The sequence below is a fragment of the Gopherus flavomarginatus genome, chromosome 19 (assembly GCF_025201925.1).
Source record: "Gopherus flavomarginatus isolate rGopFla2 chromosome 19, rGopFla2.mat.asm, whole genome shotgun sequence".
Classification (NCBI taxonomy): domain Eukaryota; kingdom Metazoa; phylum Chordata; order Testudines; family Testudinidae; genus Gopherus; species Gopherus flavomarginatus.
The window spans coordinates 2,539,907-2,555,835 of NC_066635.1; the positions used below are offsets into that span (position 1 = coordinate 2,539,907).

General features: G+C 52.5%; 1 protein-coding gene across 6 annotated transcripts in view; it reads left to right on the top strand.

Moving 5' to 3' along the window:
- The window catches only part of MTMR4 (myotubularin related protein 4), a 130,892-nt gene that overhangs the window by 100,714 nt on the left and 14,249 nt on the right, over positions 1-15,929 (top strand). For all 6 annotated transcript variants that reach the window (XM_050928899.1, XM_050928903.1, XM_050928900.1 and 3 more), the window contains one exon: positions 11,189-11,302. In XM_050928899.1, coding sequence (XP_050784856.1) covers positions 11,189-11,302 — 114 coding nt within the window. The remainder of the gene's footprint in view (positions 1-11,188; positions 11,303-15,929) is intronic.

The window sequence follows — 15,929 nt, forward strand, 5'->3', positions numbered from 1 at the left end:
TACGGTCTCGCATGATATTCTTATAGATAAACTAGGAAAGTACAATTTAGATGGGGCTACTATAAGGTGGGTGCATAATTGGCTGGATAACCGTACTCAGAGAGTAGTTGTTAATGGCTCCCAATCCTGCTGGAAAGGTATAACAAGTGGGGTTCCGCAGGGGTCTGTTTTGGGACCGGTTCTGTTCAATATCTTCATCAACGACTTAGATGTTGGCATAGAAAGTACGCTTATTAAGTTTGCGGACGATACCAAACTGGGAGGGATTGCAACTGCTTTGGAGTACAGGGTCAAAATTCAAAATGATCTGGACAAATTGGAGAAATGGTCTGAGGTAAACAGGATGAAGTTCAATAAAGATAAATGCAAAGTGCTCCACTTAGGAAGGACCAATCAGTTTCACACATACAGAATGGGAAGAGACTGTCTAGGAAGGAGTATGGCAGAAAGAGATCTAGGGGTCATAGTAGACCACAAGCTTAATATGAGTCAACAGTGTGATACTGTTGCAAAAAAAGCAAACGTGATTCTGGGATGCATTAACAGGTGTGTTGTAAACAAGACACTAGAAGTCATTCTTCCGCTTTACTCTGCGCTGGTCAGGCCTCAGCTGGAGTATTGTGTCCAGTTCTGGGCACCGCATTTCAAGAAAGATGTGGAGAAATTGGAGAGGGTCCAGAGAAGAGCAACGAGAATGATTAAAGGTCTTGAGAACATGACTTATGAAGGAAGGCTGAAGGAATTGGGTTTGTTTAGTTTGGAAAAGAGAAGACTGAGAAGGGACATAATAGCAGTTTTCAGGTATCTAAAAGGGTGTCATCAGGAGGAGGGAGAAAACTTGGTTCACCTTAGCCTCCAATGATAGAACAAGAAGCAATGGGCTTAAACTGCAGCAAGGGAGATTTAGGTTGGACATTAGGAAAAAGTTCCTAACTGTCAGGGTAGTTAAACACTGTAATAGATTGCCTAGGGAAGTTGTGGAATCTCCATCTCTGGAGATATTTAAGAGTAGGTTAGATAAATGTCTATTAGGGATGGTCTAGACAATATTTGGTCCTGCCATGAGGGCAGGGGACTGGACTCGATGACCTCTCGAGGTCCCTTCCAGTCCTGGAGTCTATGACTCTATGATGGGCAGGATCCCCTGGGAGGCTAATATGAGGGGGCAAGGAGTCCAGGAGAGCTGGCTGTATTTTAAAGAAGCCTTATTAAGGGGGCAGGAACAAACCATCCCGATGTGCAGAAAGAATAGCAAATATGGCAGGTGACTAGCTTGGCTTAACAGAGAAATCTTTGGTGATCTTAAACTCAAAAAGGAAGCTTACAAGAAGTGGAAACTTGGACAGCTGATTAGGGCAGAGTATAAAAATATTGCTCGAGCATGCAGGGATGTAATCAGGAAGGCCGGGGCACGACTGGAGTTGCAGCTAGCAAAGTGAAGAGTAACAAGAAGTGTTCTTCTTCGAGTGATTGCTCACATCCATTCCAGTTAGGTGTACGCGCCGTGCATGCACGTTCGTCGGAAACTTTTTACCCTAGCAACTCCAGTGGGCCGGCAGGTCGCCCCCTGGAGTGGCGCCGCCATGGCGCTCAATATATATCCCTGCCGGCCCACCCGCTCCTCAGTTCCTTCTTACCGCCGTGTCGGTCGTTGGAACTGTGGAGCGCGGCATAGCTGTCCTCCATGTCCCTAGCTCTCCTTGTTATCTCTCGTTATCTCTCGTATTGTTATAGTTGTTAGTTAGATTGTTAAGTATAGATAGTAGTAATTAAGTGTAAATAGGTTGTAAATAGTTGTTCGCCGGGGGCTTTAGCCCTTCCCGGCACCCGGCACCGGGCTCATGCCTGGTTCGCCGGGCTTCAAGCAGTGTGCTGCCTGCAAGAAGCCTATGCCTACCAGCGACCCCCACGACGCGTGCCTGAAGTGCCGGGGGAATCGCACAGATCGGACAAGTGCCGCATCTGCAAGGCTTTTAAGCCAAGGACAAAAAAGGAGAGAGATCAAAGACTCTGGACTCTCCTTATGGAGGCGGCACTTGACCCGGCGGCTTCGCAGGCCGTGATCTCGGCGCCGGCACCGGATCGCACCGGCACCGAAAAGACTCCCCGGCACCGACCTTCTCCGGCACCGGGGGCAGAACCAAGACCGTCGAAGTCTGCTACTCCGGCAAGGCAGACCCGACTGGAGCGCCCGGCCTCAACATCGGCCGCGGCGCCGCCGGCACCGTCGACTCCGGGCCCGGCGGGTCCGTCGAGTCCGGTGCCGCCAAGCTCCCCCATGAGATCTGGGGTTGAGATATTGGTCCCATCCACGCCGGAGACCTTCACCTCGGCACGGGACCTCATTGCCTTGACTGAGCCTACTCAGCTGCCACCCCCGGTACCTCCGGTGCGGGTCGCGTCTAGAGGCAAGCCCATGATGTCGGCACCGTCTCGGGACTCGCGCTCGCGGTCCAGGTCCCGACGTCACGGCAGGTCGAGATCTCATCGCCGCTCGCAGTCCCGGCACCGCTCTCCTCGGCGGTACCGGTCGCACTCGCGGCACCAGTCGACCTCAAGGCGGTCGCGGTCGGACTCCAGCCGCCGATACCGGCACCGTGACTCGAGGAGCCAGTCTCGCCGTCACTCGCCGCACCGGTCGACCTCCCGGCACCGAGCTGGTGGCAGGTCCCGGTCCCGGTCGACCTCCCGGCACCGAGCTGGTGGCAGGTCCCGGTCCCGATCCCAGCACCGAAGCGGCGGCCGGTACCGGTCCAGATCCCGGCACCGAGACAGAACCCGGTCCCGGTCCCGATCCCAGCACCGTTATGACTCCCGGCACCGATCCCCGGCACCGAGAAGATCTTCGGTGCCGACCCGCGCAGACCCTTACCAGCCAGGGTCGGCCCCGCCGTGGCCTTCTAGACAGCCGTCGGTCTCCTCACAAACGGACAGTGGGTATGCGCTGGGCACCGACCGGCAGGCGGCGCTCTTTCACGACCCGCCGCAACACGACCAAGGCCCGCAGCAGTGGGGGTTTTGGACACCCTGGGCATACCATCAAGCCCAGGGGCCCCAACAGCTTCCTGCTAGGCCTGCGACGGCGGAGCACAGGGTGCCGGAAGCCTCGTTGTCTCGCCCCCCTCCCTCCCCGGATGGGGAGGAAGGGTCCAAGCAGCAAGACTCCACTCTGGCTCCTGAGACAGAGGCGAGGGCCGAGGGAGACCCCCCATTAGACACTCTCATGCCGGGGGTCTCCTCATCCTCCTCCCCTGATGAAGCGGTGGCTGGTACCTCCTCCAGTAGCCCCCCCCCGCTGGATCTCAGGGCGCACCAAGACCTCCTCAGGCGAGTAGCTCAGAATCTGAGCCTACAAGCCGAGGAGGTCTCGGAAATAGAGGATCCGATTGTTACCATCCTCTCATCGGATGCTCCCACCAGGGTCGCCCTACCCTTCATAAGGACCATCCAGGCCAACGCCAATACCATCTGGCAGTCACCGGCCTCCATCCCCCCTACAGCGAGGGGCGTCGAGAGGAAGTACATGGCCCCCTCTAAAGGCTATGAGTACCTCCATATACACCCGACACCGTGTTCCCTGGTGGTACAATCGGTGAATGACAGAGAGCGTCATGGGCAGGAAGCTCCAGCCCCCAAATCCAGGGAGGCCAGGCGAATGGACCTCCTCGGACGTAAAGTATACTCGGCTGGGGCGCTGCAGCTCAGGGTTTCGAACCAGCAAGCCCTGCTCAGCAGGTACGCTTTCAACTCCTGGGTGGCAGCAGACAAATTTAAAGAGCTGCTGCCGCAAGACGCCCGCCAGGAATTTGCAGCCATCTTAGATGAGGGCAAGAAGGTTGCATGCACATCTTTGCAAGCTTCTTTGGACGCCGCAGACTCGGCTGCCCGCACCCTCGCGTCGGGGGTAACGATGCGCCGCATCTCCTGGCTGCAGGTCTCTGGCCTTCCTCCGGAGCTCCAACATACCATCCAGGACCTCCCATTCGAAGGCCAGGGCCTGTTTTCCGAAAAGACAGACCCCAGACTTAAGAGTCTGAAGGACAATCGGGTCATTATGCGCTCCCTCGGGATGCACACACCGGGAACGCAATGCAGACCCTTCCGGCCACAGCAACAACAGCAGCGCAGGCCATATTCCCAGTTCCGCCAACGGCAGGACCTTAATAGGCGCCGTGGCAGGAATGGAAGGCACAGGCATTCGGGGAACCAAGGGGGGCAGAACCAAGGCTCCTCTAAGCCCCCGCCTGGACCCAAGCCTTCATTTTGAAGGTGCGCCCGAGGGCGCAGTAACAGTTTCCCCCACGGATCCTTCTCCCACGTTTTCCAACCGCCTTTCGTTTTTCCTCCCGGCGTGGACCCAAATAACATCGGACCGCTGGGTCTTACGCACGGTGCAGACGGGATACCGCCTGCAGTTTGTATCATTTCCTCCTTCCCGCCCCCCTTCCTCGTCCCTCTTCAGGGACCCCTCTCACGAGCAATTCCTTCGGCAGGAGGTACAGACGCTCCTCAGCAAAGGAGCTATAGAGGCGGTTCCGGAAAACGAGAAAGGCAAGGGGTTTTATTCCCGTTACTTTCTGATCCCCAAGGCCAAGGGAGGCCTCAGGCCTATCCTCTACTTGCGAGAGCTCAACAAGTACCTGGTGAAGTTGAAGTTCCGCATGGTATCCCTGGGGACCATTATCCCATCCCTGGATCCGGGAGACTGGTACGCCGCCCTCGACATGCAGGACGCGTATTTTCACATTGCCATTTGGCCACACCACAGACATTTCCTTCGTTTCGTGGTGGGCCCCCTTCATTACCAGTTTGCAGTCCTCCCATTTGGCCTTTCTACGGCCCCGAGGGTATTTACGAAATGCACGGCAGTTGTTGTGGCACATCTTCGACGCAGTCGTATCCACGTGTTCCCTTACCTAGACGATTGGTTAATTCGGGGCACGTCGGAACGGCAAGTTTGCAGCCATGTCCGCGTGATCACCGGCCTGTTTGCTACTTTGGGCCTCTTGATAAACATGGACAAGTCCACCCTGATCCCCACGCAGAGGGTGGAGTTCATCGGGGCCGTCCTGGACGCCACTGTGGCCAGGGCTCTGCTGCCGTTGCAGAGGTTCCAGGCATTGTCGGCGATCGTTCAACGACTGCGGGCAGCCCCCTTGACATCAGTGCGGACATGTCTAGCCCTGTTAGGCCACATGGCGGCTTGCACCTTTGTGACCGGTTACGCTCGGCTCCGCATGAGGCCCCTCCAGTTGTGGCTCATCGATCATTACCGGCCGGCAAGACAGCCGCTAGACATGCTGGTCACGATCCCCCAAGGGGTGTTAGATTCCCTCGACTGGTGGCTAGACCAGTCCGTGCTATGTGCGGGGCTCCCTTTCCACCCACCTCAGCCCTCGGTGTCCCTGACAACGGATGCCTCAGATTTAGGCTGGGGGGCCCACCTGGGAACCCTGAGAACGCAGGGCCTGTGGTCCCCGAAGGAGGTGGGGTTGCACATCAACATGCGGGAGTTGAGAGCGGTCCGCCTTGCTTGTCAAACGTTCTGCCATCAGCTTCAAGGTCGTTGTGTCGCGGTGTTTACCGACAACACGACGACCATGTACTATATCAACAAGCAAGGTGGCACCAGATCCTCTCCCCTGTGTCACGAGGCGATGCGACTCTGGGACTTTTGTGTAGCCCACTCCATTCACCTCACGGCTTCCTTCCTCCCCGGAGTACGGAACACGCTGGCGGATCGCTTGAGCAGATCCTTCCTGTCGCACGAGTGGTCCCTTCGCCCGGACGTCGCCCTCTCCATCTTCCAGAGGTGGGGTTATCCCCGTGTGGACCTCTTCGCGTCCGGGGGGAACAAGAAGTGCCAGGCGTTCTGCTCCTTTCAGGGCAGGGAGCCCGGGTCGATAGCGGATGCCTTCCTTATTCCGTGGTCGACTCACTTGTACTACGCATTTCCCCCGTTCCCACTGGTCCACAAGGTCCTTCTGAAGGTGCGCAGGGACAGGGCTCGCGTGATCATGGTAGCCCCGGCGTGGCCCAGGCAACATTGGTACTCCATGCTGCTGGACCTGGCCATAGCCGACCCAGTTCCCCTGCCCCTTCACCCGGACCTGATTACCCAGGAGCACGGGACCCTCTGTCACCCGGACCTGCAGTCGCTGCACCTAGCGGCGTGGTTCCTGCGTGGCTGACCGGCTCTGAGCTGCGCTGCTCCACACCGGTGAGGGAGGTACTTTTGGGCAGCAGGAAGCCTTCCACGAGAGCGACATATTCGGCCAAGTGGAAGCGTTTCTCCTGTTGGTGCGTGGAGAGAAATCTCCGCCCTATGGAAGTTTCGGTGGCCAATATCTTAGACTACGTTTGGTCCCTCAAACAACAGGGTCTGGCGATATCATCGCTGCGAGTCCACCTGGCAGCTATCTCCACCTTTCACCCGGGTGCGGATGGTCGTTCTGTTTTTTCTCACCCGACGGTGTCTAGGTTCCTTAAGGGACTGGAACGTTTATACCCTAACGTCCGACTCCCTACTCCAACCTGGGATCTTAACTTGGTGTTGTCTCGGCTCATGGGACCCCCCTTTGAGCCGTTAGCTACTTGCTCCCTGCTTTACCTCTCTTGGAAAACTGCCTTTTTAGTAGCTATCACCTCAGCTAGGCGGATGTCGGAACTCCGGGCTCTTGTGGTAGACCCCCCGTATACAGTCTTCCACAAAGATAAGGTGCAGCTGAGGCCACACCCTGCCTTTCTCCCCAAGGTAGTCTCGTCCTTCCACATCAGCCAAGAGATATTCCTTCCGGTTTTTTTCCCGAAACCTCACTCCTCAGGCAGGGAGCAGCAGCTCCACTCGCTTGATGTCCGTAGGGCTCTCGCGTTCTACGTGGAGAGGACCAAGCCCTTCCGCAAATCCCCCCAGCTTTTCGTGGCGGTAGCGGACCGCATGAAGGGGCTTCCTATCTCCTCCCAGAGGCTATCCTCTTGGGTAACGTCCTGTATCAGGACCTGCTATGACTTGGCCCACGTCCCTACGGGCCGTGTGACTGCGCATTCTACCAGGGCGCAGGCGTCGTCGCTGGCTTTCCTCGCCCGTGTGCCCATCCAGGAAATCTGTCGGGCAGCGACCTGGTCATCGGTCCACACCTTTGCTTCCCACTACGCCCTGGTCCAGCAGTCAAGACAGGATGCGGCCTTCGGATCTGCAGTGCTCCATGCCGCGACTTCTCACTCCGACCCCACCGCCTAGGTATGGCTTGGGATTCACCTAACTGGAATGGATGTGAGCAATCACTCGAAGAAGAAAAGACGGTTACTCACCTTTGTAACTGTTGTTCTTCGAGATGTGTTGCTCATATCCATTCCACACCCGCCCTCCTTCCCCACTGTCGGAGTAGCCGGCAAGAAGGAACTGAGGAGCGGGTGGGCCAGCAGGGATATATATTGAGCGCCATGGCGGCGCCACTCCAGGGGGCAACCTGCCGGCCCACTGGAGTTGCTAGGGTAAAAAGTTTCCGACGAACGTGCACGCGCGGCGCGCACACCTAACTGGAATGGATGTGAGCAACACATCTCGAAGAACAACAGTTACAAAGGTGAATAACCGTCTTTTTCTACAGGTATGTTAACAACAAGGAGGAGGTCGGGGAAAGTATGGACCCTTACTGAATGGGGAGGCAACCTAATGAACGATGATGTGGAAAAAGCTGAAGTACTCAGTGCTTTTTTTGCCTCGGTCTTAACAGACAAGGTCAGCTCCCAGACTGCTTCACTGGGCACAATATGGGGAGAAGGTGAACAGCCCTAAATGCTAAAAACAGGTTAAGGACTTTTCAGAAAAAGCTGGACATGCACAAGTCCATGAGGCCAGATGCAATGCATCTGGGGGTGCTGAGGGAGTTGCAGATGTGATTGCAGAGCCATTGGTCATTATCTTTGAAAACACATGGTGATCGAGGAGGTCTCAGATGACTGGAAAAAGGCAAATATATTGCCCATCTATAAAAAAGGGAGGAAGGAGAATCTGGGAACTACAGACCGGTCAGCCTCACTTCAGTCCCCATCAAAATCATGGAGCAGGTCCTCAGGAATCCATTTTGAAGCACTTGGAGGAGAGAAAGATGATCAGGAACAGTCACCAGGGATTCACCAAGGGCAGGTCATGCCTGACCAACCTGATTGCCTTCTATGATGAGATAACTGGCTCTGTGGATATCAGGAAAGCGGTGGACATGCTATCTCTTGACTTTAGCAAAGCTTTTGATACGGTCTCCCACAGTATTCTTGCCAGCAAGTTAAAAAAGTGTGATTGGATGAATGGACTGTAAGGTGAATAGAAAGCTGGCTAGATTGTTGGGCTCAACGGATAGTGATCAACGGCTCCATGTCTAGTTGGCAGCTAGTATCAAGTGGAGTGCCGCAGGGGTTGATCCAGGGGCCAGTTTTGTTCAACATCTTCATTAATGATCTGGATGTTGGGATGGATTGCACCCTCAGCAAGTTCGTGGATGACACTAAACTGGGAGGAGAGGTAGATATGCTGGAGGATAGAGAGAGGGTCCAGAGTGACCTGGACAAATTAGCAGATTGGGCCAAAATAGATCTGATAAGATTCATCAAGGACAAGTACAGAGTCCTGGACTTAGGACGGAAGAATCTCATGTAGTGCTACAGGCTGGGGACCAACTGGGTAAGGAGCAGTTCTGCAGAAAAGGACCTGGGGATTACAGTGGACAAGAAGCTGTATATGAGTCAGCAGTGTTCCCTTGTTGCCAAGAAGGCTAACGGCATATTGGGCTGTATTTGTAGGAGTATTGCCAGCAGATCGAGGGAAGTGATTATCCCCCCCATTAGGCCCTCATGATGCCAAATCTGAAGTACTGCGTCCAGTTTTGGGCCCCCCCACTACAGAAAAAGGATGTGGACAAATTGGAGAGAGTCCAGCAAAGGGCAGCGAAAATTATCAGGGGGCTTACGAGGACTTACGAGGAGAGGCTGAGGGAACTGGGCTTGTTTAGTCTGCAGAAGAGAAGAGGCAGGATTTGATAGCCTTCAACTACCTGAAGGGGGGTTCCAAAGAGGATGGAGCTCGACTGTTCTCAGTGGTGGCATATGACAGAACAAGGCGCAATGGTCTCAAGTTGCAGTGGGGGAGGTCTAGGTTGGATATTAGGAAACACTATTTCACTAAGATGTTGGTGAAGCACTGGAATGGGTTCCCTAGGGAGGTGGTGGAATCTCCTTCCTTAGAGTTTTTTAGGTCAGGCTTGACAAAGCCCTGGCTGGGATGATTTAGTTGGTGTTGGTCCTGGTTTGAGCAGGGGTTGGGACTAGAACCTCCTGAGGTCCCTTCCAACCCTGATACTCTGTGAGTCTATGTCAGATGATGTCTAGTTTTCTATCTGGGCAGGACCAAACAGTTCCCTGCTTCGCCTTGCCTGTTTGTATCGTATGCAGATTGTGTGAAGGGGCCAGTGGTCTCACAGACTCTCTCTAAACGGTAACATCCTGTATCAAAAGCACATACAAAATAGCTTCGGGTATACCCCATCCGCGGTTGCGAGCTCATCCTACAAAAGCGCAAGCAGTGTCAAGCATTCCTCAGTGATGTCTCAATAGTGGGCATTTGCAAGGCTGGTATGTGGTCATCCGTCCATCCATTTACGAACCATTATGTCATAACCGCATCTTCCAGGGCAGATGCACGTCTCAGCAGGGTGGGTCTGGAGTGTTTGGTTAGGTGGACTCCGAACCCCACCTCCTGATGGGGAGGTACTACTTGTCAGTCACTTAAGTGGAATACATGACTTCATCTGCTTGAAGAAGAAAAAGTTACTTACTGTAACTTTGGTTCTGAGACGTGATGCAAATCTGTATTCCATGACCCACCCTCCATCCCCTCTGCATCAGAGAATAGTCTGGGGGTTGGTGCAAAGGAACTGAGGGGGGCCAGGGCGCTGCCACCTCATGTAGCCAGGGGAGGGGCTATGGCTACAAGGCATGAGTGCTGCCCCTCTGTGGGTACTGCTAGGCAAAATTCTCCAACTCCGATGCACTGGGCAAAGTGGAATACACGTCTGCATTGCATCTCAAAGAACCACAGTTATAGTAATTGTTTTTTTTCACTCTGTGTGTCAATTCTCATTACGAACTTGGGTCTATTTACAGCCTCACTTTTCCTTAGTTCTGAGTTTATAAATTCATCTCTTCTGCCTCTGAGTCAAGCATACAATCTCAGACAGCTTACACGCTCCTGCTCCCTTCTGAGGCTGCTTTACTTCAGAATTTGTGTGTCCGGATTTTGCATTTGTGGCTTTCAGCAAACTCTAGCCCAGGGCCCAACTCCCTTACAAAGCTGACGGTAGCATTTGCCTTGCATGTGTGCGGACAGTCCCCGACGATTGCAGACACTTACCATTTACAGTGACAAAATCCATGTTTTGTGCCTCTGCTGAAGCATCATCTTTCTGACTGAAATGTCTGTGAGCTGTAAGGTGAGAGTGCTACAGCTGCAGGGCTAAGTTCTGTCTGTACTGATAGTTGTGCTATTGGAACTGCCTTTTTTAGGATTATACCCTCGTGTTGAAAGAATCTTTCATGCAATGTTTTGTGCACATGTAAGCCACTAGTTAGTTCCAGGTCCCGCTGTGTGTCTGGGCTACAGAGGGAGAGAGTCTGTAACAGCCCCAGGGACGGGGCTCTCGCTCAAGCTGTAGCAGCCCATGCTTTTAGCTTTGGGGGTCTATACCATCACACACACCCTTCTGCTAGTCATGTCTGATTCAGATGTACCAAAATCGCAAGATTTAGTTAGTTCTCTTAGCATGTTTGCATGAGTCATTGGATTGATTAGCCATCTACATTCTCTCTGAATTTGCAACATTCAGATATTATAATGTTATGTAGAGTAAAATTTGCTTTTGCCTATTCAAATATACTTCTTTTGCATAGTAAATTAGATTACAATCTCTTGTATGGGGGTCCCGTATTCCATGGTTTAGACCCTGTACACAGCCCAGTTTTCAGGGCCACCTTTGGCTGTTTCTCCCAGGCACCCCTAATTCTGGATGGGAAGAATCACCCATAGCCTGTGTTCTCGTTAGTCGAATTCAGACAAACCTGAAGGTCTCCCCTGTTCTCTCTGCATAAATATTCTCATTGCTTGGCTCTGATTGACACCGTGTCACTTTATTTCTAGACTCTGTACCAGTTATCCTCAGAAGCTGCTAGTTCCTGTCTGGATCACTGACAAGGAGCTAGAGAATGTGGCTTCCTTCAGGTCTTGGAAAAGGATTCCTGTAGTTGTGTACAGGTAAAAGAATCTACAGTAGCTGCCCTGTCGCTCATAGTCCATTGTACACAATATCATGACCCCAACCCATGGTGCTGGCTGAGGAATTAGAGAGGGTGGGTGGGATGTCCATGTTCCAGTGAGCCATCATGGCAGCTCCCTGGGGAGGACAGCAAGCTGAACTCTGCACGTGCCTGGTTTAACTTGGTATTACTGAAGCACTTATAGATCAGGCTGTGTGTGCCACCTTGCTCCTCATTGGTGCTGTTTAGAGCTTGAAGGCAATTTGGGATCCCTATGGAAGCATACACAGGGGAAGCACCAGTGCTACTGACTCGTATAGCTGTTATAAGTCTTTTACGCAGAAGTACTGCCATTCTGGGGTGTGCAGCTACACTCTATACTTACGGATACTATACAGAGGGTCAATGTGATGCTCCCTCCTTGGAAGTGTGGAGCTGGCATGGGCCCTCCCCCCCAAAGAGAAGTCAAACTACGCCTGTGCCCAAGGGTCCTCTCACCCAGCAGCCAAAGCCTGGAGCCCTGGCACCCCGCAGAGCTTCCTTCATTGAAGAAAGGCAGCACCATGCAGCTGAGCACAGCCATGCTACATTGGTGCATCTGTTGTTTGAAAAATGGTATGTGACCAGGAGACTGTTATAACCATACACGCGCACCAGAGGACAGAGTTAAGGTGGGGATATGACCTGAACTTCTGCCTTTTTTCACTGAGTGTTCAGCTGTGCAGCCTTGCCATTGTTCTAACAGTTTTTGTGTAGAGTTCTGTGCCTCTCCTTAGTACTTGGTAATTTACAGCCCATAGTTGTGACTCTGCAGGCTTGTATCAAGGTTTGAAAATGAGATGTTTGTTATGTATTTTCCCAGCCTTTAATGTTTCCTTATTGTGTCTAGCTGAGGATCGCCGGACCAGGGTTTACACTGTATAAAAGTTGACTGACTCCTATGCCTTTTTCCTGTAGCTTCCTGCACAGAGACCTGGTTATGAAAGTGTCATTCCTTGTGGTGATCTTACTGACCAAACATTTGGCCATGTCTACATTACCAATTTGTGTCGACAAAAGTGATGTTGACACCCAAAAGTCGACAAAATAAAAATCGCAATTTTGTGTTCACACTTGCTCCCTCTGTCAGCAGATCGTGTCCACAGTGGGCGCATCATCACTGACAGTGTGAGCAATGCACTGTGGGTACCTATCCCACAATCCTTCTGTTGCTAGGTGTTGTGGGACGACGGAGTGGATCACGGCGCATCTTGGGACAGTGCTAATTGCTTTCTGTCCCAGCACTCCATGGGCTTCTGGCATTTTTTCAACAGCCGTTGTTGGCTGTGCATGCCAGCATCTTTGTGAGAAGGGATGGATCCTGCGCTGCTCTCCTATGCTCTGTTAACTGTCATGAGGACATCACGGCTGGCAGTGCAGTTAATCGTAAAGTTCCTAACTGAAGAAGACTCACAGGCGCCCGACACTCTGCATGATATGGATAGGAGCAACATAAGATTGCTTTTGGCATTCACAGAGCAGGTGCATAGGGTAGACCGTTGCTTTTGGGATCAGGAAACAAGCACCGAATGGTGGGATTGTATTGTCATGCAGGTGTGGGATGATGAGCAGTGGCTACAGAACTTTTGGATGCAGAAAGCCACCTTCCTGGAACGCAGAGCTCGCCCCAGATCTGCGGCACAAGGACATCACAATGAAAGCTGCCCTGTCGGTAGAGAAGCGTGTGGCGATCACTGTGTGGAAGCTGCAAACTCTAGACTGCTACCAGTCAGTCGTGAATCAACTTGGAGTGAGGAAGTCGACTGCAAGTGTGCAGGGCAATAAATTGCATCCTGCTACGAAGGACCATGACTTTGGGAAATGTGCATGAAATGGTGGACGGCTTTGCAGAAATGGGTTACCCTAACTGTGGAGGGGTGATAGATGGCACACACATTTCAATTTTGACACCAGACCACCTTGCAATGGAGTACATCAGTAGGAAGGGGTACTTCTCCATGCTGTTGCAGGTACTTGTGGATCATCGTGGGCATTTCACTGACATCATCGTGGGGTGGTCTGGGAATGTGTATGATGCACGTATCTTCAGGAACACCAGCCTGTACAGAAACCTGCAAGCGGGGACTTTCTTTCCTAACCTGAAAGTTACAGTGGGGGCTGTTGAAATGCCCCTAGTGATCCTGGGGGACTCTGCGTACCCCTTTATAGCCGTGGCTCATGAAACCCTACATGAGACACCTGGACAGCAGTAAGGAGTAATTCAACAACAGGCTCAGTAGGTACCAGATGACATTTGAATGTGCCTTTGGCAGATTACAGGCACCCTGGTGGTGCCTTTATGGCAGGTTGGACCTCACTGAGGATAATATTCCTGTGGTCATAGCCGTGTGCTATAAGTTGCATAATCTCTGAAGCTAAGGGTGAAAGGTTTGCTCAGGGGCGGAGTGCTGAGGCAGACTGCTTGGCTGCTGATTTTGAGCAGCCAGATACCAGGGTTGTCGGAGGAGCCCACAGGGGGGCTGTTCGAATCAGGAGACTTTGAGGCAGCACTTTGACAATGACCACCAGTTACATATATCTCTGTCTGAGCTGCTTCAATGTTGCATTACAGGTAGTTTTCCTAGGGGCCAATGGTGACATTTGGGGCCTTAAATTCCTGGAATAAAGTGATTAAAATGCCTGTGCATGTATTGGCAGTGCCCGCAATCTCACCGTGTAGAAAAAAATGATTTACCAGTATAAAAGTTTGCTTTTATTGCACAAGAAACAGCACCCACAAACACACAGATGCTTGGCAGGAAAGCAGGAACCAGGGAAGGGCAGACTCTTACAGCTGTGTGTAGGTCCAGCTGTCATTGTGAAAGTTGTCTGAGGGGGTAGAGTGAAGGGGAAACTGAGAAGTCTCAAAAGGTGGAAAGGAATGTATGGGTGGAGTTTGGAGAGGCATGGAAAAGAGTTCTGAATGTGCTGCAGAGGAGGTTGAGCACTGATCTGCTCAGTCTGCAGCATCTGCGTTTGCTCCTCCATTACTTTAAGCATCTGTTCAGTAGCGTCCTTAACAAACTCCTGATTCTCTTTTCTGTCCTGGCACTCCTTTCATTCCCTTTTTTCTGCTTTGGAGCACTGCAGGACCTCCCGGTACATGTCTTCTTTGCTGTGTCTTGGACGCTTTCTTATCTGGTGGAGACACTCGGCCGGGGTATGTGAGGTGTTACTGAAGGCCATATGTGGTGAAGCACAGGGGACAATGCACAGAAGCGGGATTGTTAAATTCACGCATGGCATTGAAACATTTCTGTTAAACACACCTTTTGCAACATTGCCATCACTTTCTTACTGACCCTAGCCAGGCACACATTTCCGTGAACAGCCAAAGCATGGTTAGTGTTGGCAGGAGGATAGGGAGTGCTTCACATGGGGAAAAGAGCACACGCTGTTTGCAAGGGTCGTAGTGCAGCATACTAGGAACAAATTATAAAATTCTCCTACGCTTTTCCACAGGTGGGCATAATTCTAGCAGACTATCTCACTGCTAAGGGTAAGCTGGGAAACAAGGGTACATCTACTCCATGCTTGTGGCTTCCACCCTGCTACCTATGCTGCTCGCCTGTGTGCCACTCTGGTCCCTGCACAAGTGATTGCCGAATGGTGCGGGAAAGTTTTTCCTACAATGAGGGAAGGAACAAAGCTGCTCTTCCACGGAATCTTTAGCAGAAGATTACCAAGTACCTCCAGGAAACTTTCCTGGAGATCTCTCTGGAGGATTCCTGTGAGATCTCAGCGTGCATCAACACCCTGTTCTACCATACTGCTTAGCTACACTGGGAAATGTCCAGCTCACAGAAACACAGCCAACCTCCCACGTTTCTATGCCCTGAACCCACCTCCGCACTACACAAGCCACAGCCACTTACCAGGACTCTCATCTCCTGCTTCTTGCTCGCTGGAGAGCAACTGCTGAGACCGACTAGACACCTCTGGAGTGGAGAACAATCCCTGGCTGCCTGCCCCAGCACGCAACCTCACCGGGAGCTGCACATCTGCATCTAACTCCACCACTGAGTTAGGTCCTCTTTCCGCTGCCTCTTCCCCTCCGAAGTATCCATGGGGTTCTTGCCGATGGGTCACTACTGAGGATAGCGTCTACTCCTTACAGAGCCAGCAGGTCTTAGGTGCAGCACTGGAGCGACCATTTGCCTCCCTCACCTTATGATACGCCTGCCTCAGCTCCTTTCTTTGCTTTGCACTGCAGCATGTCCCAATCATAGCCCTTTTCGCACAAGCCTCGAGCTCAAGCACAGCTGGGACTGCACAGCCTCCTCTCCCCATATACGGAGCAGATCCAACAGCTCTGCAGTGGTCCAAGCGGGAGAGTGTTTGCTGCGATAACCCGCCATGGTCACCTGGGAAGATGCAATGAGATCTCTCCACACCGAGCAAACAGGGAATGGAATTTCAAAATTTCCCAGGGCTTCTAAGGGGGAAGGGCAGATGGTTGTTCACCTGACTGCAAGGCAGGGGAGTTCAAACTGCTGACCAGAGCGGTCAGGACGGGTATCGTGGGACAACTCCTGGAGGCCAATTAAAGTGATGAATTTAAGCGTGGTGTCTACACTTGCACTTTG